Here is a 25,529-nt window from a genome sequence, read left to right as displayed (position 1 = left end):
AGTATATGATTGCTGAGTAGCATTTTAAATTTGAAGTTGTTCAACATATACAACCACCACCATTGGAGGTGTCTAAAAGGTTTTTCTATGGCTACCTGGCTCATCTTATTAGTATTGCCCAAAATTCCATTTGTGACCCAGTCAAAGGCAAGGGGATTATTTTATATGATGGTGCGATCCCTAGATCTGCTACTGCGTTGGTTGAACCTCTCTTCAAATGGTATGGATGGATGTGTAAAATTAAACACCGGCGGATCTTGGTCGTTAGATGGGAGAGGGAAGCAGGAATGATACTTCGAGACAACACAAGCCCTATTATCTTCTCTTCTTGTAGAGAGCTTCTTTGTTGTAGAGATGCTATGGAGGTCGAGTTTCGTGCTTGCATGGAGGGTCTCTCTCTATCGTTACAAAGAATTGATATTCATATCTTACTGGATACAGTATGTTTATGTGGTGAATTGCATTCAAATTTGATATGTTTAAAAGTAGCCCAAACTAAATTATTTTTCCGTGGAAGGCCAGCAAAGTTCCCATATCTTGGATTTCATTTCATGTTTTCCCACGGGAGGACAAGTTGCGGCTGCCCGGGGACCGGTTCGCTCATCACTAGCCTGCGACTCAGCGAGCCATTCTGGTTGACGTGGCTTCTGCGTCCTCGGTTCCACGTCACAGAGACCCATCATCCGCCGCTCGTTCCAGATCGGACGGCTCCTCGCCCTCCCGCCCTCGCCCGGCCCCAGCGCGCAGGGACCGTGACACCGCTCGCGTCGTCCCCATCCTCATCTCTCCCTCCAGATCTCTCAGTTCCCCGCTATTAATTACCCACCTCTCTCTTCCCTCCTCTCTTCCCGTAGCTCTCTCTCCTCGCCCCTCTCCGTCCTCCCCTCCTAGGGTTCGACGCCCTCGCCAGCCCGCGGCGAAGCCCCCGCCCACCTCGCCGGCGGCGTCCCCGGCCAGGTAATCCCGCTGCCTCCCTCCGCCACCCCCGGATCTCGAGGCGATCCGGTGGTCCGTCCTTTGCCCCCGATTCCCGTGCCGCTGCCGCAGATCTGTGTCGCATGTTGCTGTTTCCTGCCTGATCCGTGTCGAAATCCGCGTAGCGATGCGCCTTGTGTGTGTGTGTGTCGACTCGTGTTTGTTCATGCGGCTGGTTTACGTGCTAGCTAGGTAGGTGAGGCGTCCAGATCCATGCGAGCCTAGGATTCCGAGACCGTTGCATGGCTGCGACGTTCGCCGGAGTCGTTAATTGGCGGCGGTTTTAGGCGGATGGGAATGATGTCCTGGCGACGTTTCGTCGGTGGATCTGTGCTTGATCCCAGGGTCGCACAGTTTCCTATTCTGGTGCATTTGATATGGCTTTAAGCCAAGAGTTGGGGCAGCTATCTGGTCGCTTAGTTTTGAATCGACGCTAGCTAAATTGCTCCCGGATCCAAGCTGATGGACCCAATTAATGTTACTAGAAAATTGTCTGAGCGGTCTAATTTGGTTACTTTCTGGATAGGCCGCCTGGTTTCATTTTTTGAACAGAATTGTAGCTGTCAGGCATTAATAAAAGTACAAGTTTTCCGTTTAATTGTGATGCATATGTGCAGTATCTTGTCTGGTTGCAAATTGATGCAGCTGAGCAAGAAATCTGCGGTTTTCATTTTATTCTTTTGTCTGCTTGTCAATATCTGGGTATGTTCATGTCTGTTTCAGCCAAATTGGTTCATCAACCTGATCGCAACCATGACTTAGGGAATAATGCGCGAAATGGGAATTGCTGTGAAGTTTACTTTGTTCTTTATAATGTTTAAGATTGTCATGTGCATTGTACATAATGCTGATCTATTTTCTTTTGTGGGACCAGGAAGATGGCTGGCGGCTTTCGGGTGCTGCATCTTGTCAGGCCCTTCTTGGCTTTCTTGCCGGAAGTGCAGAGTGCTGACAGGAAAATACCATTTAGAGAAAAAGTGATCTACACCGTCATTTCTCTCTTCATTTTCCTGGTGTGCAGTCAGCTCCCGCTCTATGGCATCCATTCAACCACTGGAGCTGATCCTTTCTACTGGATGCGTGTTATTCTTGCATCAAACCGTGGTACTGTCATGGAACTGGGTATTACCCCAATTGTGACATCTGGAATGGTTATGCAACTTCTAGTGGGATCCAAGATTATTGAAGTTGACAACAGTGTGAGAGAGGATCGTGCTCTGCTGTAAGTATTTGCGAAAATAGCAGAATCTCGTTGTTACTTTCCTTTCTAAAGTTAATGTTGATAAGTATTCTGTTCATGGTCTCATGTATATGTAGTTTATCATTTGTGCAGTGAATGACCAATGAAAATCGTAAAGCTTGCTTATTCATATGTTGTATCTCCAGCAATATTGTGTTGATGTTGTACTTATTTACTCAGGAATGGTGCACAGAAATTGCTGGGTATCCTGATTGCCATTGGGGAAGCTGTGGCATATGTTCTGTCTGGAATGTATGGCAGTGTGAGCCAACTTGGAACTGGAAATGCCATTCTCATCATACTTCAGCTTTTCTTTGCTGGCATCATTGTCATCTGTCTAGATGAACTTCTCCAGAAAGGCTATGGTTTGGGTTCTGGCATTTCTCTCTTCATTGCTACCAATATCTGGTAAGCATATTGAGCTTTATTTTTGTTACTTGTTGATTGATGTGCTGCTACTCTGTTGCTAGTTGGCTTATGGTAGATTTGATCTTATGTAGTGAGAATATCATTTGGAAGGCATTCAGCCCTACCACCATCAACAGTGGACGTGGTGCTGAATTTGAAGGGGCTGTCATTGCATTGTTCCATCTGTTGATTACTCGATCAGACAAAGTCCGTGCCCTACGAGAAGCTTTCTACCGTCAGAATCTGCCAAATGTGACCAATTTGCTTGCTACTGTCCTGGTCTTTCTCATAGTTATCTATTTCCAAGGCTTCCGCGTTGTGCTTCCAGTGAGGTCAAAGAATGCTCGTGGGCAGCAAGGTTCATACCCAATTAAGCTGTTCTACACTTCCAACATGCCCATCATTCTGCACTCTGCCCTTATTACCAACCTGTATTTCATATCCCAGGTATGGGCTGCAGTTCCAGATCTATAATAGCTATAGGGTGAGCATTTGCATGCATGTTTAGGTGCTGACCGTTTTCATTGTTGGTGCAGCTTCTCTACAGGAAGTACAGTGGAAACTTTCTGGTTAACCTTCTCGGTATATGGAAAGAATCTGAATATTCTGGCCATTCTATCCCTGTTGGTGGTCTTGCTTACTATGTAACTGCACCATCAAGGTGAATATTGATTTCTTGTCACTCCTTGGTCAAGAAAATACTGTTCAGTATACTTACCCTTTGATGGAATCTGCAGTATGGCTGATATTCTGGCGAATCCATTCCATGCATTGTTCTATGTGGTCTTCATGCTGTCAGCATGTGCTCTCTTCTCAAAAACATGGATTGAAGTCTCTGGTTCATCAGCCAAGGATGTTGCGAAGCAGCTGAAGGTACAAACGATGCATATGCAGTATTTGTCCTGTCTGGTTACTCTTTCTTGTTACATATAGCATGTCTCACAGCTCCTTTTGTGGAAAATATTGATTTGATTCATATGTGACTGCTTTCACGTGGGGTACCAAGCTGTCCAATTCTGAAATTGGTGCAAATCACCAAAGATTTGTACAAACGGCCATGCAATTTCATCTCTTCCAGTCTAAACCTCAATTGTTTTGGTATAGGATCCATTCATAAAACATTATTATCTGTTTCTAGAACTTGTTTGTCTCTCATAAGATGTTTATAAAATCCAGCCTGATGTTGGGGCACCAGCAGTACTTCTTATGTGTAATGTGGAAGTGTTTAACTAGGATGACATGCTGTCAGAAAACATCATCATTATCTGTGTATGCAACTAGTTTGTTCTTTGTAGGGTTCTTGGAAAGCATGATGTTGGGACATCAATGGCTACACAGTAATTATTTAGCTGTAATATTGAAGTGTTAAATTGGGGTGATTCATTAGCTGTTTTTGTTGACTTAGTTTCAACTTGCAAAGACTGTTACGCAAGAGCCTACTGTAACTTAATTTAATTCTTGGCAATCCAACAGGAACAACAAATGGTGATGCCAGGCCATCGTGAGTCAAACCTGCAGAAGGAACTGAACAGATACATCCCTACTGCCGCTGCATTTGGTGGAGTGTGCATCGGCGCATTGACTGTTCTCGCTGATTTCATGGGCGCAATTGGTTCAGGAACCGGTATTCTGTTGGCTGTTACCATCATATACCAGTACTTTGAGACCTTCGAGAAGGAGAGGGCGACAGAGCTTGGTTTCTTCGGGTTTTGATTGATACATGATAGCTTTGGGAGCATGTTATGGCTACAGCACAGCTTGAGTCTTTCTAGACAGTCGCAGCACTGCTTGGCTGGCTGGCTGTTGTGGTTGTAACCGGAGATTAAATTCTGTTTAGGTTACCCCGACTTATTTACAGTTGAGAAATCTGTAGATGCTGCGTGTGTTCTTCAGGCCAGTTATGGTGGTGGACCGGTCCAAGCACGGGCGTGGCCGTCACCTGTCATCTTCCGTAGACTTCTCATGTTTTTGACTATATAGCAACTGAATGTTTTGGGACCAATTTAGTCATCTTGAGCTGGTATATGTTTTTCTTGCCTGCGACCCTTGTTAATCTCTCCGATACTTTCAACTGTCGAGTAGGTTTTTGTGTCTTTTGTATTACCTATGTTCCTGAATATAAGTCGTTGGGGGAGTTCAGTTTTACACTCCCCAACGACTTATATTTAGGAACGGAGGGAGTAGAACAAAAATGCCTGACCCAGTCTCATAGTACTCTGCGTGTGCATGTTGAATGAGTTTGCTCAGAAGTAATAACGTGTTCATATTGAGGTGAACGAATTCTGGCTGGTGTTCGTTTGATGACGTGTGGACGGAAGAAATGAAAAATCCTTGTGTAGATTATATGAGACATTTTTCTAAGGTTAAACAGACTAAATACATTTAAAACGCCGCTGCATTATTTGAAAGAAGTGAGCGCACACCCGATCGAGAAAAGGAAGATCGGGCTTTGATGCCATCCTATTTTATTCCATCTGATTTACAAAAAAGCTATAACTTTTGAACCATGCATAGTCCCTTTGATCAATGTTATTTGCCGTTGCTTAATAATACAACTATGGAGTATATGTTGTGATGACTTGTTTTAAAAGCAACTTTGATGCCTTCTTGCGTCGTACTTGTGGGGGATGAACACCGGGCATGCAAAGGAACCCGGATCCATTTCAAAAATATTGGGACCGGCGTCGCCCCTCAATTAGGCTCGTCCTTGGCCGGGTTCCTCAATCCGGCCGGCCCCGCTGAACTAAGACTTCAACCACAAGCAAGCGCCACCACAGTGCGCCTCTCAACCCGGTCACGGGCCAGCTCCCGTCCCATCTGGGGCGTACGACGAATCAAGTCCTCGTAAAGGAGATGAGCATGGCTACAGTGGCCCACCAACCCTGCTGACCGGTAAGGCGTGCCTACAGTGGCCCACCTACCCCACTGACCGGCAGGAGCGTGGCAACAATGGTCCACCTACTCCGCTGACCAGGGCCGGCATGGCAACAGTGCATCCCTCGTCCTGCTGAAGCAAGCCGATGGCGACCAGGTGACGTGCCACAACCACTCTGTGATGCAAGACAAGAACAGCGCCCCCTGACACACGGGGCCCGCGCCCACGGAACCCGGCGAATCCTGGCACCAGGTGGTCCCCAGCACCGGCTTCCCAAATGCTGACATCCTGGCCCCGCACCCATGTAACTTTACCATTGTAACCCTGGGAGATTGACCTATGAAACCCCCTAGGGGCCTCCGTGCCAAAGGTCGACCATCAGTAGAATACACACATACGCAAGGAGAAGGGGGTTGACCTATAAAACCCCTTAGGGGCCTTCGTGCCAAGGGTCGACCATCAGTAAAATACACACATACGCAAGGAGAAGGAGCAGCCTAAGCCCTGGCCTGCCTTCCTTCCTCCCCCAAACAGCTATGGGAGCAAGCTTGTAATATCCACATATAAACCACACTCGACAGGACTAGGGGTGTTATCTCTCCGGAGAGCCCCTGATGAGGACACCACAACCATTGACAAGTCTCCAACAATTATAGGTCCAATCACAAGAAGTCGAGCCAAACAAATAAGTGACCAGGTGAACGATAACTTAAATTTACCTTGTAACCTTGATGACACAACTATGCTTTCATCTCCATTATTGTTGGTTGAACTTAGGTATAACATGGAAGCAATCCAACAACCAATGAGCTCTTGAAGCAACTGCTTTGGAGGAATAAGTTTGGAGAAAAAAGTCTCAAGTGAAGCTGATGCTATCAGTTTTTACCTCTGATGATTACAGAACATGGTTCGAGACCTTGGAAGGATGTTTCACGAGCGACCTCCAGCAGGTGGCGATAAGGTTCGACACCGACAACACCCTATTGACCCACTTGAGGAAGTTGGGGATGAAAATTCCGTGCATGCTGCTGTGGATGGTGACTTGGAGGATGATAACAACAACCATGGTGGACATGTGGCTGCTGCTCGTGGGCATGGTGCTGCTGCTCATGGAGGGCAGCGAGGAGGACAACTTCGAGGGCGAGGTCATGGTCCTCGTGGGCACTACTATGACCCTCATGAGCGTGTTGCTCGTGGTCATGGAGATGATTATGATGGTGTTCCATACCATCGTGCTGCTGAAGATGAGCATCGTGCAGAACGTCATGATCGAGATGACATGGCAAGAATCAAGTTGCACGTCCCCAAGTTCACAGGAAAGGAAGACCCCGATGCATATTTTGATTGGGAAGAGCAGTGTGATCAGATTTTTCGTATCCATAACATTGCTGATCCAAAGAGAATCAACCTTGCTTGTGTTGAGTTTTCTGGTTACACACTCACTTGGTGGAATCAACTCCAAGAAAATCATCTCCTGCTAGGCCGTGACCACATTGACACTTGGCAAGAGATGAAACAAGCCATGAGGCGAAGGTTTGTTCCTTCGCAATATCAAAGAGATCTCCGAAATAGATTGCAACGCCTCAGTCAAGGTACGCGCATGGTGGATGAGTACTACAAAGAGATGGAATTGTTGCTGGTTCGTGCTCGTATTCATGAAGATGAGGAGTCAAAGATGGCAAGATTTCTGCATGGTCTCAACAATGAAATTTCAGATTTTGTGGATATGTTTTCCTATAACACTCTACAAGATATTTTGGAGCAAGCAAAGCGCACAGAGGAAGGTGCAGCGGAGTGGTCATGGACGGATATCTCATAGCCGCACCATCACACCATGGCAAAGGTCGCAGCCAAGTGTCTCTCATGGTGGTTCTCAGTTTCAGCATACTTCACACCCTACCACCACCCGACGAACAGCGGCTTCATCTGCATCATCACCGGCTCCTAGGAATGTTGATAAGCGTGCTCCTTATGCTACTGGAAGTACTTCTAACCCCACGGCAGTACCATCATCTCGAAGCCGAGATATTGAGTGTTGGAAGTGCAAAGGGCATGGTCACATTTCTTCTGAATGTCGAAACAAGAGAGTTCTCTTTGCGAATGAACAAGGTGAATGGGAATCTGAGAGTGAGCACGAAGATAATGGAGCATTGGGTGATCATGAGGATGAAGAGGGCGATAAGAGTGGTTGTGATATTTAGGCCGACATGGGAGATTGCTTTGTTTCCCGTCGTGTGCTTAGTTTCAGTGCAGCTAGAGGAGAGAAAGGGCAGCGACATAATATTTTTCACACTCGTGGCACCATCAAGGACAAGGTTTGCAGAATTATTGTTGACAATGGCAGCTGCAACAACATTGCAAGTTCAGATTTGGTAGAGAAATTGGGAATGAAACAAAGAAGGCACCCAAGTCCATATAAGATGCAATGGCTCAATGATTGTGGTACACTTCGAGTAAGCAACATACTCACCATTCCGTTTTTCATTGGGAAGTATCGAGATCAAGTGGAATGTGACGCGGTGCCAATGCAAGCATGCCAATTGCTGTTGGGAAGACCTTGGTTGTATGATCATGATGTGCAAATCAGCGGCCGTACTAATCGTCTCTCATTCCAATACGAGGGAGAGCGCATATCTTTGCTCCCTTTGACACTCGAAGAAATATTGATGGATGATCTGAAAAAGAAAGAGAGAGTGAGCGAGAAACACTTGAGTGACATCCACCAACATAGTGAGCGAGAGAATCCAAAGCCAAATAAAACCCCACAGCTTAAATTGACCAAGACATGGGAAAACAAGGATTAGTTATGATGGCTAGGAAAAGGGACATGAGAGAGTTGAGAGAACCCAACTCCGTGTTCTTTGTACTTTTGTACAAGGACAACTTTATTTCTACTAACGAATTACCCTCTACCACTCCTAGCGTTGTTGTTGAAATTTTGCAGGGGTATGAAGATGTGTTCCCCGAGGAGATACCACCGGGGCTACCACCACAAAGAGGCATTGAGCACCAAATTGATTTGGTCCCAGGGGCCCCATTGCCGAATCGACCACCATACCGCACAAACCCGAAGGAAACCAAGGAGATTCAGCGACAAGTTGAAGGCCTACTAAACAAAGGTTATGTAAGGGAAAGTCTCTCTCCTTGTGCTGTACCTGTTCTTTTAGTACCAAAGAAAGATGGATCTTCCCGAATGTGTTGTGATTGTAAGCCTATTAACAACATCATCGTGAGGTATAGGCACCCAATACCTAGGCTTGATGAACTTAGTGGTGCCACCATCTTTTGTAAAATTGACTTGCGAAGTGGCTACCACCAAATAAGAATGAGAGAGGGTGATGAATGGAAAACTGCTTTCAAAACAAAATCTGGTTTGTGTGAGTGGTTAGTTATGCCATTTGGATTGACAAATGAACCTAGTACCTTCATGAGATTAATGAATCATGTGCTTAGAATGTTCATTGGCAAGTTTGTGGTTGTTTACTTGGTGACATCCTGATTTATAGCAAAACTTTGGAAGAACATGTTGAACACATTCAGTGTGTGCTTGCTGTCCTAAGGGAAGAGAAATTATATGCTAACAAGGAGAAGTGCACATTTTGCATAGAAAAAGTTGTGTTTCTTGGCTTTGTTGTTTCAGGTCAAGGGTGTGGAAGTAGATGAGGAGAAGGTCAAGGCCATTCGTGAGTGGATGCCTCCGCAAAATGTAAGCCAAGTACGAAGCTTTCTTGGCCTTGCTGGTTTCTACCGTCGGTTTGTGAAGGACTTCAGCACCATTGCTGCCCCAATGAATGAGCTAACCAAGAAGGATGTTCCGTTCAAGTGGGCAAATGCACAAGAGAATGCCTTCCAAGAGCTGAATGAAAAATTGACATCTACACCATTGCTTGCACTACCCAACTTTGGTAAGACTTTTGAAATTGAATGTGATGCAAGTGGTGTGGGTATTGGAGGCGTACTAATGCAAGAAGGTAGGCCTATTGCATATTTTAGTGAGAAGCTAAGTGGTCCAACTCTAAATTATTCAGTTTATGACAAAGAATTATATGCACTCGTGAGATCTTTGGAAACATGGCAACATTATTTGTGGCCTAAAGAATTTGTGATACATTCCGACCATGAATCTTTAAAGCACCTTAGGGGTCAACAAAAACTGAACCATATACATGCAAAATGGAGTGAATTCATAGAATCTTTTCCCTATATTGTCAAGTACAAGAAAGGAAAAGATAATGTTGTTGCCGATGCTTTGTCTAGACGCCATATTTTACTCTCACAACTTGATACTAAAATTCTTGGGTTGCAAAGCATTAAAGAATTGTATGTGAATGGCCCATATTTTGCTGAACCACACTCAAAGTGTAGTGAGGGAAAAGGTTGGGAAAAGTTTCACTTGCATGATGGATTTTTGTTTCGAGCTAACAAATTGTGCATCCCAGAATGCTCTGTTTGTTTGTTGCTTTTACAGGAGGCTCATGCTGGTGGTCTCATGGGACATTTTGGAGCAAGGAAAAATGAGAGTGTGCTGATTGACCATTTCTTTTGGCCAAGGATGAGGCGTGATGTTGAGCGCTACGTACTACGTTGTGAGATTTGCCGCAAAGCTAAGTCACGCTTAAACTCTCATGGACTTTATACGCCCTTATCAATTCCTAGTAAACCTTGGGGAGATATCTCTATGGATTTTGTTCTTGGATTACCACGCACTAAGAGGGGGAGTGATTCAGTTTTTGTGGTGGTTGATAGGTTTAGCAAGATGGCCAATTTTATCCCATGTCATAAGAGCGATGATGCTTCACTCATTGCCGATTTGTTTTTCAGGGAAATCGTGCGGCTACATGGAGTACCACGCACTATTGTTTCAGATCGTGACACCAAGTTTCTGAGTTATTTTTGGAAAACATTGTGGGCAAAGCTAGGGACAAAGCTTATCTTTTCCACTACATGCCACCCACAAACGGATGTACAAACTGAGGTTGTCAACCGCACGCTATCCATGATGCTGAGAGCAGTTTTAAAGAAAAATTTGAAGATGTGGGAAGAATGTCTCCCCCATGTGGAGTTTGCATACAACAGGGCAGTACATTCGACCACTAAATTTTGTCCTTTTGAAATTGTTTATGATTTCAAACCTGCTGCTCCCATAGATCTTTTGCCTTTACCATTGCAGGAGCGAAACAATCTTGATGCAAGTAAGCATGTTGACTTCGTGAAGAAAATTCATGAGAAGACCAAGGAAAATATTGAGAAGATGACTGAACAATACGCAAAACGAGCAAACAAGGAAAGAAAGAAGGTGTTGTTTGAAGAAGGTGATCTTGTGTGGGTTCACCTGTGGAAGGATCGTTTCCCGGATCAACGCAAATGCAAGTTGCAACCACGTGGAGATGGTCCATTCAAAGTGCTTGCAAAGATCAATGACAATGCCTACAAGATTGACCTTCCGATGGATTATGGTGTTAGTCCTACTTTCAATGTATCTGACCTCTCTCCATACTTTGGACCATCAGAGTCGAGGACGATTCCTTTTCAAGAGGGGGAGGATGATGAGGACACCACAACCATTGACAAGTCTCCAACAATTATAGGTCCAATCACAAGAAGTCACGCCGAACAAATAAGTGACCAGGTGAATGCTAACATAAATTTACCTTGTAACCTTGATGACACAACTATGCTTTCATCTCCATTATTGTTGGTTGAACTTAGGTATAACATGGAAGCAATCCAACAACCAATGAGCTCTTTAAGCAACTGCTTTGGAGAAATAAGTTTGGAGAAAACAAGTCTCAAGTGAAGCTGATGCTGTCAGTTTTTACCTCCGATGTTTTGGTGTGCCACACCCATGTGATGGAGAGACGGGACCATAGGGGTACATTAACAGAAGCTACATCAAATTATCTTTCCAATACAAAAAACCTCACATCATTTGGAGTTGTGAGTCAAAAGTACTAGTCATTCTCGTGGAAGGTGTCCAGATTGTCAAGACTTCGCGAATTTTCAAGGAGCTCTCCAACAACTCCCAAAGTTGAATGCTTATTCACCCAAGGAAGCCATGCAAACCTGTTTATTTTTGAAACCATTTTCACACCTTGCTAAGGGGGATTGTCCCTGCTATAAAACCCCATCTCCCCCATCCTCTAGAGGACCTTTTGTCAAACCATTCAGCTACAAGCTTATGCAGCAAGACTGCTAGAGAGATCAGAGAGATCTTGCTACCTTTGCTCTTGTGAGTTTATTCGGATTGGTGAGAAGGAGACTCTGGTTCCTCCTAGTTCGTGCTCTACGGTTCCGGCCGTTTTGCGTGGATTAGTCCCGGTTTGTGGTTCTGCGATTGTTCGGACAATGGGTTGGAGTTCTTGTAGCTTCGGTCAGCCATCCCCAACGTATGAGTTGCATCCAACCTTGCCAGGTATAAAGCTAGTTATCCCGGCTGCTTGCAGCTAGTTATCCCTCCCGATTCGATCCTACGACGTGAACGGGCCACCCTCGGACGTGAACTCGTTCCTCGGGTTCCCACCTATTAGCCCCGAACCTGGGTATGTCTTGCGTCCCTTCCTCGCTCATGCCGACCTCGCCTCTGGAGCTCGAGCCTGTCCATCTCTTTAGCCATCCTTTGGTTTCTGCCGTGCACCCACCACGACAGTTGGTGCCCACCGTGGGTCAGCTCGAGGTGCTGGCCGAAGACATGTTCCATACGAGGCCCTTCGCTTGCTTCGGCGAGCGCATCGTGCATGGCGTCATCCACGCAGCTGGCGCGGACGCTGCTGGCTTCGCCGCGGACTCCATCATCGCCCGCGACGTCGTTGCCGTCTCTCTAGTAGCACTCGGGGCCCCGACATCAACACGCCCCCGGAGCGACCACGCATGGCAGTGCGCTCTCGTCGCCGGCCTCGCCCTCTTCGTCATCACCACCGTTGTATGCACTCGTCATGCAACGCGAACGAGGCCAACCAGGCGGCGATCCGGCCCGCCTCCACCTACAGCTGGGGTTCTGCGCCGGCTCGTTGGGCCACCGGCTGGTCCAGCGCTAGGTCTTGGTACCAGGACATGACAAACCTTAGCGCCACGTCGGCGCCGGCACAGGCGGCAGAGACGCGTCATGCGTTAAGCCACGCTGGCCCGGCTTCCAGCCACCGCGACAACCGCGTGAAGCTGGTGGGCTCAACGGCGCCAGGCCAGAGGGCCGCCGTCATCCTCACGCCGACTTCGGATACGCGCGCCATCTGCTTGCCTAAGACCTGCAGGCGGGCCTCAGCGGCATTCATGATCTCCTAGAAACTCCAGGCGACGTTCAGGTCAAGCCCAACGCCCGGGTTCCCCTGGGGCGACCGTTGAACACGAAAGGCCTCCTCCGCCGCTGCGTCTCCGAAAAGTGCCTTGTGAAGAAGAAAAGCAAAACAGTTAGCAACAAAAAAGCAAAGCCGGCTTCACAACCCGACAAAGTCAACAAAGAAGCACTTACTAGCGAAGGTCTAGTCCAGGTGGTGCGCTTCGAGCAACGTACCGTGCTGCTCCAAGTCCCCGGCACGGTTTCGCGCTTCGAGCGCCTTCTCCAGCTCGGCGCTTATCGACGGCCGCCTTCTCATGCTCCCCCTTGAGGCGGAGGAGCTCCGCCTGGTGGGTTTTCCGATGCCTTTGACGGCCTCCGCCTTCAGGCGCTCCACCTCGGCTTGGAGCTGGCCCTTGTCGTCGGCCAGCTGATCGTGCTGCCGGCCGGCTTCGGCGAGCACCAGCTGGGCCTCGGCCGCCTTGGCCGCCTTCGCCTCGAGGCGCTCCACTTAAGCCTGAAGCCGTCTCTTGTCACCAACCAGCTGTTCGGGCTGCTAGTTAGCCTCGGCAAGAGCTTGCTGGGCCTCCACCACCTTGGCGACCTCCACCTTTAGCTGCTCTACCTCGGTCCGGAGCCTGCCGACGTCGGCGACCGCATGGTCATACTGTTGGCCGGCTTCAGCAAGTTGAGTCCACAAGGCGGCACCTCAGTTGCGGTAGCTGCGCGGCAAAAACTCAAAGTTAGGACAACGGAAGAAAAGACAAAGCATTTTAAGATTTGACCCAACTACTATGTAGTTGGCCCGAATCCCGGGGGCTACACCCAGTGGGTGCACTAGCGCCCCCCCACTAAGAGCACGTAGGACGTACCTTCGGCGAGGCGGAGCGCCTCCTTGGTGGCAAGCCATGCCAAGACCTGCTGGTGCTTCTCCAGGAGCCGGTTGTAGATGCCAACTCGGAGGGCATCCATGTGCTGAAGAAAGGAAAGGATCAACAGAAGACAAAGCATTTCATGATTTGACCCAACTACTATGTAGTTGGCCTGAATCTCAGGGGCTACACCTAGTGTGTGCGCTGGTGCTCCCCCACTAACCAGCTACAAGAAAAAGAAAAAAGTCAATGGAAGAGAAACTTACGAACACGGAGCGCTCGAGCTCCCGTGCCCGCTCTGTCTCGGCCTGGGCGAAGGCCTGAACCTTCTCTGCACGCTCGGAAGATGCCAGCGCACGGCGGCCATTGACGCCTCCTCCTACATCAACATCCCGAACACGGCCGCCACACTCGACCCGACACGTGCCTGCAGCGACCCGGTGGCAGGGCCGCCACCAGGCGTGGTTGGCGGCTGCCTGATCACCAGGGCATGCTCACCACCCGTCGTCCCCTTGCCGGCCGGCCTCGGCTCTGGCACGCCGACCGGCGTCCCTTCCGACGCACCCTGCGACGCCCCCTCCATGGCAGCCCCCCTCCCGTCGCCTTCCACCTCCACCCGCTCGACCATGTCGGTCCGTAGTGGGGAGTCATCGTCGATCTCCACGACCTCCTTGTCGCCCACCGCCGCCTCCACCTGACTGTCCGGGTTGCACTCCTCCTTCATCAGCGGCACAAAAACCGTCCCCGCCGGCTCCATGCCTGCCAGCATCTCCGACCAAGGCGGCTCCCCGACGGCCCGCTCCCTCGCCTCTGCGGCCCTGGCCTAGGCCTGGGATGCTGCGCCTCCATCTCCTCCATGACCCTGTTCTGGTCCCGCCAGGCCAGGCCCTCGGTGTCGTCTGGGTTCAGGCTGAGGTCCTCCTTGGGCATCTCCTCATCCCGGTCGATGGCGCTGCTCCGGGTCCGCCAGAATGAGAAGCCGCCTCCAGACACGGCGTTTGTCGCTGCCAGCACCAACTCCAACGGCGACCTGGATCACGCTAAGTGAAGCATGAGACAAAAGAACGACTCAACAGCATGCCAGAGCCAGCAATAAGAACTTACCCAATCACCGCCGAGATGACCGGCCTTGCCGGCGCCTCCGGGATGGTGCGGTGCCTCTTCTTAGCGACAAGCTTGTGCCTATGGCCTGGTCCGCCGTGTGCTTGGCGGTCGGCTTCCTCGACGCCACATCCTCCTCCCCGTGCACTCGGCTTGCCGCAGCCAGCGTGCAGAACGACCCGACGTCAGCCATCTTCCGCAGCCGCCTTGGGGGTTCAACAGTGCGTCTCCTCTCGGCGGCGCTACACCATTGGCGTGCGTTAGGACCTCCGCGTCATCATCCGACTAGTCCCAAAGGGGATCTGGGCACGGAGACTTACCCGGGCGATGTGCGTCGCCGGCTTTGGCATCGACTGACTCGGGATTCTCGGCAAACGATTCCGCCCCCTCCGAGCGGGCCCGTTCGACTCCCAGTACCTGCATCCTCGTTCCGTCACACGTTGACCGAATCACGTTGAACAACACTTCCCTCATCGCGTCAGGACGAAGGAGAAGTTGAGACATGACAAAGAAAGGAGACCAAGGACTAACCGCTGGCGCTGGGTACTCGGCGTTGTAGGGTGCCTTGCCAAAGCGCTAGTCGTTGGTCAGGCCAGCCTTGGAGATGGCGTTTACGCGATCGGCGACCTGCGCCAGCGACAGCTTCCTAGACGATATCCAGGTGGGATACCGGCAGTTGCCCATCTGGCTGATGATGTGCGACCGACGCTGCAGTGGCAGTACACGGCGCGCGATGAAGGCGGAGACAATATCTGTCCCCTTCAGCCCCTCCTGCGCCAACATCTCTCGGATCCCGCTGTGCAGATTCACCAACCCCTGTGACAGGTTCTTGAGCAAGTAGCCCCAGTTCATCTTGGCGGCCGGCCGCTCGTTGATGAACGGGGGCAGGTTGATGGCCCTCCCGTCGACATTATGCATGTAGAAGAAGGTGTTCTGCCACTTTTTGCCAGAATCCTCCAAGGGCATTTTGGGGAACACCCCATTGGGGCGGATCGAGACGACGACGGCTCCGCAGTCGGCCATGGCCTCGGCCTCTGCCCCCTGTTGCTTGAGGAAGAAGAGGAGGCTCTAGAGATCCACATCTGGCTCCACCCGAGATAGCCCTCGCAGAGGGTAACGAAGCCTGAGAGCTGCAGCACGGCGTTCACACCTAGGTGGTGCGGCTGCAGCCCGAAGGAGGAGAGAAAGGCGCTGAAGAAGTCACTCGCAGGCAAGCCAAACCCTCGGTAGAAATGGCTAAGGAAGACCACATGCTCGCCCTCCTACGACACAGGCTCCCTCTCCACCCCGGGCGCACGTGCGGCTACGTCCTCCGCCGATGGTAGTCATCGGGTGTCGCGAAGATACTGGATGTCAGCGTCGGTGACCTCTGACCTCTCCCACATGCCCTTCTGCGGCGCCATCTCTAGATCTTGGCTAGGGCATGCGGCATGGCGGCAGAAGAGAGCTGGTGCGGACGAAGGGCAGTTTGGGCAGTGCTCGGCCTTTCGGTGGGTGGCAAGCTCAAGGCAAGGGCGAGAGAAGAAGGAAGTGGGAGGCGCGTGCATGAGTGATCTCCACCGCCCCTTGCCTCGATTTATAACCACGACAAGGACGTGGGTAAGTGGGATCAGTTGCGTCCACCTTTCCCACTTCCCCATGATGTGTGGGAATGATCCGTGCACAAATTAATTACGTCGAGAAGGGCAACCGTCCACGGCCGCCACATTAAATCCCGGCGCGTGGGCCGAGGGCACGAAGTGGCGGGCCCCAGCCCGCTATTACGTCCCGTCGCGCGCATGGCCTGTGAGGCCTCTTCAGCTCCTATTCGCCACGTGGTGCCCGCGCCAAAACCAAGGGGGCGCGTCCCTTCCCCTTCAAGATTCGACGAACTCTTCGGTTTCCCGCCCATGCCGGGATGCCGCGATCCGGCTTCCGGAAGCCGGCACACAGTGGGTGTTGCCGGACCCAGCGGTTGCAAGCTTCATCAACATTTACCGTCTCCTTGGGGGGTGAAACTGTGAAGGCCCCCCGCTTGAAGCCGACGAGCCTTCACAGCTTCAGAGACTACTGTCGGGGGGATGTGTTTGGGAACGTAGTAATTTCAAAAAAATTCCTACGCACACGCAAAATCATGGTGATGCATAGCAACGGGAGGGGAGAGTGTGTCAACGTACCCTCGTAGACCGAAAGCGGAAGCGTTAGCACAATGCGGTTGATGTAGTCGTACGTCTTCAGGCCCGACCGATCAAGCACTAAAACTACGTCACCTCCGAGTTCTAGCACACGTTCAACTCGATGACATCCCTCGAACTCCGATCCAGCCGAGTGTCGAGGGAGAGTTCCGTCAGCACGACGGCGTGGTGATGATCTTGATGTTCTACCGTCGCAGGGCTTCGCCTAAGCACTGCTACGATATTATCGACGTGGACTATGGTGGAGGGGGCACACGGCTAAGAGATCCAATGGATCAATTGTTGTTGTGTCTATGGGGTGCCCCCTGCCCCCGTATATAAAGGAGGAGAGGAGGGGGAGAGGGCCGGCCCCTATGGCGCTCCCTTGAGGAGTCCTACTCCCACCGGGAGTAGGATTTCCCCCCTTCCAAGTAGTAGGAGTAGGAGTCAAGGAAGGGGGAGAGGGAAGGGAAGGAAGGAGGGGGCGCAACTCCCCCTAGTCCAATTCGTACTAGGCCTTGGGGGGGGGGGGGGCGCGGCCTGCCCTAGGCAGCCCCTCTCTCTTTCCCGTATGGCCTAATAAGGCCCAATACTTCTCCCCGGCGAATTCCCGTAACTCTCCGGTACTCCGAAAAATACCCGAATCACTCGGAACATTTCCGAACTCCGAATATAGTCGTCCAATATATCGATCTTTACGTCTCGACCATTTAGAGACTCCTCGTCATATCCCCGATCTCATCCGGGACTTCGAACTCCTTCGGTACATCAAAGCTCATAAACTCATAATATAACTATCATCGAAACCTTAAGCGTGCGGACCCTACGGGTTCGAGAACAATGTAGACATGACCGATACATGTCTCCGGTCAATAACCAATAGCGGAACCTAGATGCTCATATTGGCTCCCACATATTCTACAAAGATCTTTATCGGTCAGACCGCATAACAACATACGTTGTTCCCTTTGTCATCGGTATGTTACTTGCCCGAGATTCGATCGTCGGTATCTCAATACCTAGTTCAATCTCGTTACCGGCAAGTTTCTTTACTCGTTCCATAATACATCATTCCGCAACTAACTCATTAGTTGCAATGCTTGCAAGGCTTAAGTGATGTGTATTACCGAGAGGGCCCAGAGATACTTCTCCGACAATCGGAGTGACAAATCCTAATCTCGAAATACGCCAACCCAACATGTACCTTCGGAGACACCTGTAGAGCTCCTTTATAATCACCCAGTTACGTTGTGACGTTTGGTAGCACACAAAGTGTTCCTCTGATAAACGGGAGTTGCATAATCTCATAGTCATAGGAACATGTATAAGTCATGAAGAAAGCAATAGCAACATACTAAACGATCAAGTGCTAAGCTAACAGAATGGGTCAAGTCAATCACATCATTCTCCTAATGATGTGATCCCGTTAATCAAATGACAACTCTTTCGTCCATGGCTAGGAAACATAACCATCTTTGATAAACGAGCTAGTCAAGTAGAGGCATACTAGTGACACTATGTTTGTCTATGTATTCACACATGTATTATGTTTCCGGTTAATACAATTCTAGCATGAATAATAAAAATTTATCATGAAATAAGAAAATAAATAATAACTTTATTATTGCCTCTAGGGCATATTTCCTTCAGTCTCCCACTTGCACTAGAGTCAATAATCTAGTTCACATCGCCATGTGATTTAACACCAATATTCACATCTGTATGTGATTAATACCCATAGTTCACATCGTCACGTGATCAACACCCATAGGGTTTACTAGAGTCAATAATCTAGTTCACATCGCTATGTGATTAAGACCCAAAGAGTACTTAGGTATGATCATGTTTTGCTCGTGAGAGAAGTTTAGTCAATGGATCTGTCACATTTAGAGCCGTATGTATTTTGCAAATACTCTATGTCTACAATGCTCTGCACGGAGCTACACTAGCTAATTGCTCCCACTTTCAATATGTATCTAGATTGAGACTTAGAGTCATCTGGATCGGCGTAAAATGAACTCTTTTATCACCTCCATAATCAAGAAACATCTCCTTAGTCCTCACTAAAGATATTCTTGACCGCTGTCCAGTGATATACTCTTAGATCAAAATTGTATTCCTTTGCCAAACTCAGAGCAAGGTATACAATAGGTCTGGTACACAACATAGCATACTTTATAGAACTTATGACTGAGGCATAGGGAATGACTTTTCATTCTCTTTCTATTTTCTGCCATGGTCTGGTTTTGAGTCTTACTCAACATCACACCTTTGTATCACAGGCAAGAACTCTTTCTTTGACTGTTCCATTTTGAACTACTTCAAAATCTTGTCAAGGTATGTACTCATTGAAAAATCTTATCAAGCGTCTTGATCTATCTCTATAGATCTTGATGCTCAATGTGTAAGCAGATTCACCGAGGTCTTTCTTTGAAAAACTCCTTTCAAACACTTCTTTATGCTTTCCAGAAAATTCTACATCATTTCCGATCAACAATATGTCATTCACATATACTTATCAGAAAGGCTGTAGTGCTCCCACTTACTTTCTTGTAAATACAGGCCTTTCCAAAAGTCTGTATAAAACCATATGCTTTCATCAACTCATCAAAGCGTATATTCCAACTCCGAGATGCTTGCACCAGTCCATTGATGGATCGCTGGAGCTTGCACATTTTGTTAGCACCTTTCAGATCGACAAAACCTTCTGGTTGCATCATATACAACTCTTCTTCCAGAAATCCATTCAGGAACATAGTTTTGATATCCATTTGCCAGATTTCATAAAATGTGGCAATTGCTAACATGATTCAGACAGACTTAAGCATCGTTATGAGTGAGAAAATCTCATCATATTCAACACTTTGAACTTGTCGAAAACCTTTCGCAACAAGTCGAGCTTCGTACATAGTAACACTACTATCAGTGCCCGTCTTCCTCTTGAAGATCCATTTATTTTCTATGGCTTGCCGATCATCGGCCAAGACAACCAAAGTCCATACTTTGTTCTGATACATGGATCCCATCTCAAATTTCATGGCCTTAAGCCATTTCGCGGAATCTGGGCTCATCATCGCTTCCTCATAGTTCGTAGGTTCATCATGGTCTAGTAACATGACTTCCAGAACACGATTACCGTACCACTTTGGTGCGGATCTTACTCTGGAAGACCTACGAGGTTTGATAGCAACTTGATCTGAAGTTTCATGATCATCATCATTAACTTCCTCACTAATTGGTGTAGGAATCACTAGAACTGATTTCTGTGATGAACTACTTTCCAATAAGGGAGAAGGTACAATTACCTCATCAAGTTCTACTTTCCTCCCACTCACTTCTTTCAAGAGAAACTCCTTCTCTAGAAAGGATCCATCTAAGCAATGAATATCTTGCTTTCGGATCTGTGATAGAAGGTGTACCCAATAGTTTCCTTTGGGTATTCTATGAAGACGCACTTCTCCGATTTGGGTTCGAGCTTATCAGGTTGAAACTTTTTTACATAAGCATCGCAGTCCCAAATTTTAAGAAACGACAACTTTGGTTTTTTGCCAAACCACAGTTCATAAGGCGTCATCCCAAACGGATTTTGATGGTGCCCTATTTAAAGTGAATGCAACTGTCTCTAATGCATAACCCCAAAACGATAGTGGTAAATCGGTAAGATACATCATAGATCGCACCATATCCAATAAAGTGCGGTTATGACGTTCGGACACACCATTACGTTGTGGTGTTCCATGTGGCGTGAGCTGTGAAACTATTCCACATTGTTTTAACTGAAGGCCAAACTCGTAACTCAAATATTCATCTCCACGATCAGATCGCAGAAACTTTATTTTCTTGTTACGATGATTTTCCACTTCACTCTGAAATCCTTTGAACCTTTTCAACTATTTCAGACTTATGTTTCATCAAGTAGATATACCCATATCTGCTCAAATCATCTGTGAAGGTCAGAAAATAACGATACTTGCCACGAGCCTTAATACTCATTGGATCGCATACATCGGTATGTATTATTTCCAATAAGTCAGTAGCTCGTTCCATTGTTCCGGAGAACGGAGTTTTAGTCATCTTGCCCAAAAGGCATGGTTCGCAAACATCAAATGATTCATAACCAAGTGATTCTGAAAAATCCATCTTTATGGAGTTTCTTCATGCGCTTTACACCGATATGACCCAAATGGCAGTGCCACAAATAAGTTGCACTATCATTATTAACTTTGCATCTTTTGGCATCAATATTATGAATATGTGTATCACTACGATCGAGATCCAACAAACTATTTTCATTGAGTGTATGACCATTGAAGGTTTTATTCATGTAAACAGAACAACAATTATTCTCTGACTTTAAATGAATAACCGTATTGCAATAAACATGATCAAATCATATTTATGCTCAACGCAAACGCCAAATAACATTTATTTAGGTTTAACACTAATCCCGAAAGTATAGGGAGTGTATGATGATGATCATATCAATCTTGGAACTACTTCCAACACTCATCGTCACTTCCCCTTCAACTAGTCTCTATTTATTGTGTAATTCTTGTTTCGAGTTACTAACCTTAGCAACTGAACAAGTATCAAATACTCAGGGGCTGCCATAAACACTAGTAAGGCACACATCAATAACCTGTATATCAAATATACCCTTGTTTACTTTGCCATCCTTCTTATCCACCAAATATTCAGGGCATTTCCGCTTCCAGTGACCATTTCCTTTGCAGTGTAAGCACTCATTTTCAGGCTTTGGTCCAGCTTTGGTCTTCTTCACGGGAGTGACAACCTGTTTGCCATTCTACTTGAAGTTTCCCTTTCTTTCCCTTTGCCCTTTTCTTGAAACTAGTGGTCTTGTCAATCATCAACACTTGATGCTCTTTCTTGATTTCTACCTTCATCGATTTCAACATCACGAAGAGCTCGAGAATCGTTTTCGTCATCCCTTGCATACTATAGTTCATCACAAAGTTCTACTAACTTGGTGATGGTGACTAGAGAACTCTGCCAATCACTATCTTATCTGGAAGATTAACTCCCACTTGATTAAGGCGATTGTAGTACCCAGACAATCTGAGCACATGCTCACTAGTTGAGCGATTCTCCTCCATCTTTTAGCCATAGAACTTGTTGGAGACTTCATATCTCTCAACTCGGGTATTTGCTTGAAATATTAACTTCAACTCCTGGAACATCTCATATGGTCCATGACGTTCAAAACGTATTTGAAGTCCCGATTCTAAGCCGTTAAGCATGGTGCACTAAACTATCAAGTAGTCATCATATTGAGCTAGCCAAACATTCATAACGTCTGCATCTGCTCCTGCAATAGGTCTGTCACCTAGCGGTGCATTAAGGACATAATTCTTCTGTGCAGCAATGAGGATAACCTCAGATCACGGATCCAATCCGTACCATTGCTACTAACATCTTTCAACACAATTTTCTCTAGGAACATATCAAAATAAACATATGAAAGCAACAACGCAAGCTATTGATCTACAACATAATTTGCAAAATACTACCAGGACTAAGTTCATGATAAATTTAAGTTCAATTAATCATATTACTTAAGAACTCCCACTTAGATAGACATCCCTCTAATCCTCTAAGTGATTACGTGATCCATATCAAGTACACCATGTCCGATCATCACGTGAGATGGAGTAGTTTCAATGGTGAACATCATGTTGATCATATCTACTATATGATTCACGCTCGACCTTTCGGTCTCCGTGTTCCGAGGCCATATCTGTTATATGCTAGGCTCGTCAAGTTTAACCTGAGTATTCCGCGTGTGCAACTGTTTTGCACCCGTTGTATTTGAACGTAGAGCCTATCACACCCGATCATCACGTGGTGTCTCAGCACGAAGAACTTTCACAACGGTGCATACTCAGGGAGAACACTTTTACTATGATAATTTAGTGAGGGATCATATTATAATGCTACCGTCAATCAAAGCAAGTTAAGATGCATAAAAGATAAACATCACATGCAATCAATATAAGTGATATGATATGGCCATCATCATCTTGTGCTTGTGATATCCATCTTCGAAGCACCGTCATGATCACCATCGTCACCGGCGCGACACCTTGATCTCCATCGTAGTATCGTTGTCGTCTCGCCAATCTTATGCTTCTACGACTATCGCTACCGCTTAGTGATAAAGTAAAGCATTACAGGGCGATTGCATTGCATACAATAAAGCGACAACCATATGGCTCCTGCCAGTTGCCGATAACTCTGTTACAAAACATGATCATCTCATACAATAAAATTTAGCATCATGTCTTGACCATATCACATCACAGCATGCCCTGCAAAAACAAGTTAGACATCCTCTACTTTGTTGTTGCAAATTTTATGTGGCTGCTACGGGCTTAGCAAGAACCGTTCTTGCCTACGCATCAAAACCACAACGATAGTTTGTCAAGTTGGTGCTGTTTTAACCTTAGCAAGGACCGAGCGTAGCCACACTCGGTTCAACTAAAGTTGGAGAAACTGACACCCGCCAGCCACCTGTGTGCAAAGCACGTCGGTAGAACCAGTCTCGCGTAAGCGTACGCGTAATGTCGGTCCGGACCGCTTCATCCAACAATACCGCCAAACCAACGTATGACATGCTGGTAAGCAGTATGACTTATATCACCCACAACTCACTTGTGTTCTACTCGTGCATATGACATCTACGCATAAAACCTGGCTCTGATACCACTGTTGGGGAACGTAGTAATTTCAAAAAATTTCCTACGCACACGCAATATCATGGTGATGCATAGCAACGAGAGGGGAGAGTGTATCCACGTACCCTCGTAGACGAAAAGCGGAAGCGTTAGCACAACGCGGTTGATGTAGTCGTACGTCTTCACGGCCCGACCAATCACGCACCGAAACTACGACACCTCCGAGTTCTAACACACGTTCAGCTCGATGACATCCCTCGAACCCCGATCCAGCCGAGTGTCGAGAGAGAGTTCCGTCAGCACGACGGCGTGGTGACGATCTTGATGTTCTACCATCGCAGGGCTTCGCCTAAGCACCGCTACGATATTATCGAGGTGGACTATGGTGGAGGGGGGCACCGCACACAGCTAAGAGATCCAAGAGATCAATTGTTGTTGTGTCTATGGGGTGCCCCCTGCCCCCGTATATAAAGGAGGAGAGGAGGGGGAGAGGGCCGACCCCTATGGCACGCCCTGGAGGAGTCCTACTCCCACCGGGAGTAGGATTCCCCCCCTTCCAAGTAGTAGGAGTAGGAGTCAAGGAAGGGGGAGAGGGAAGGGAAGGAAGGAGGGGGCGCAGCTCCCCCTAGTCCAATTCAGACTAGGCCTTGGGGGGGCGCGCGGCCTGCCCTAGGAAGCCCCTCTCTCTTTCCCGTATGGCCCAATAAGGCCCAATACTTCTCCCCGGTGAATTCCCGTAACTCTCCGGTACTCCAAAAAATACCCGAATCACTCGGAACCTTTCCGAACTCCGAATATAGTCGTCCAATATATCGATCTTTACGTCTCGACAATTTCGAGACTCCTCGTCATATCCCCGATCTCATCCGGAACTCCGAACTACTTCGGTACATCAAAACTCATAAACTCATAATATAACTGTCATCGAAACCTTAAGCGTGCGGACCCTATGGGTTCGAGAACAATGTAGACATGACCGAGACATGTCTCCGGTCAATAACCAATAGCGGAACCTGGATGCTCATATTGGCTCCCATATATTCTACGAAGATCTTTATCGGTCAGACCGCATAACAACATACGTTGTTCCCTTTGTCATCGGTATGTTACTTGCCCGAGATTCGATCGTCGGTATCTCAATACCTAGTTCAATCTCGTTACCGGCAAGTCTCTTTACTCGTTCCGTAATACATCATTCCGCAACTAACTCATTAGTTGCAATGCTTGCAAGGCTTAAGTGATGTGTATTACCGAGAGGGCCCAGAGATACTTCTCCGACAATTGGAGTGACAAATCCTAATCTCGAAATACGCCAACCCAACATGTACCTTCGGAGACACCTGTAGAGCTCCTTTATAATCACCCAGTTACGTTGTGACGTTTGGTAGCACACAAAGTGTTCCTCTGATAAACGGGAGTTGCATAATCTCATAGTCATAGGAACATGTATAAGTCATGAAGAAAGCAATAGCAACATACTAAACGATCAAGTGCTAAGCTAACAGAATGGGTCAAGTCAACCACATCATTCTCCTAATGATGTGATCCCATTAATCAAATGACAACTCTTTCGTCCATGGCTAGGAAACATAACCATCTTTGATAAACGAGCTAGTCAAGTAGAGGCATACTAGTGACACTATGTTTGTCTATGTATTCACACATATATTATGTTTCCGGTTAATACAATTCTAGCATGAATAATAAACATTTATCATAAAATAAGAAAATAAATAATAACTTTATTATTGCCTCTAGGGCATATTTCCTTCAGGATGAACCCCGGGTAGTCAACAAAAGCCGGATCTTTTTCAAAAACATCAGGGTCGGCATCGCCCCTCAATCTGGCTCGTCCTTGGCCGGGTTCCTCAACCCGGCCAAGCCCCACAATCCGGCCTGGCCCGCTGGCGCATGCCAGCCAACCCTGCCAAACCAAGACTTCT

General features: G+C 47.6%; 1 protein-coding gene and 1 pseudogene across 1 annotated transcript; both read left to right on the top strand.

Moving 5' to 3' along the window:
• The first annotated feature begins 802 nt into the window (after positions 1 to 802).
• Positions 803 to 4,661, top strand: LOC119308915 (protein transport protein Sec61 subunit alpha-like). Its single transcript, XM_037585070.1, has 7 exons — positions 803 to 957; positions 1,850 to 2,197; positions 2,396 to 2,623; positions 2,716 to 3,070; positions 3,160 to 3,284; positions 3,361 to 3,496; positions 4,097 to 4,661. The coding sequence occupies exons 2-7, from the start codon at positions 1,854 to 1,856 to the stop codon at positions 4,334 to 4,336; spliced, it is 1,428 nt and encodes a 475-aa protein (XP_037440967.1). The 5' UTR covers positions 803 to 957; positions 1,850 to 1,853; the 3' UTR covers positions 4,337 to 4,661.
• Positions 4,662 to 6,562: 1,901 nt separating this feature from the next.
• Positions 6,563 to 13,384, top strand: LOC119309511 (annotated as a pseudogene).
• Positions 13,385 to 25,529: the final 12,145 nt, after the last annotated feature.

Source organism: Triticum dicoccoides, chromosome 5B (genome assembly GCF_002162155.2).
Source record: "Triticum dicoccoides isolate Atlit2015 ecotype Zavitan chromosome 5B, WEW_v2.0, whole genome shotgun sequence".
Taxonomy (NCBI): domain Eukaryota; kingdom Viridiplantae; phylum Streptophyta; class Magnoliopsida; order Poales; family Poaceae; genus Triticum; species Triticum dicoccoides.
Note: the sequence above shows the minus strand (reverse complement) of the source record. Positions and strands in the feature narration are given on the sequence as shown.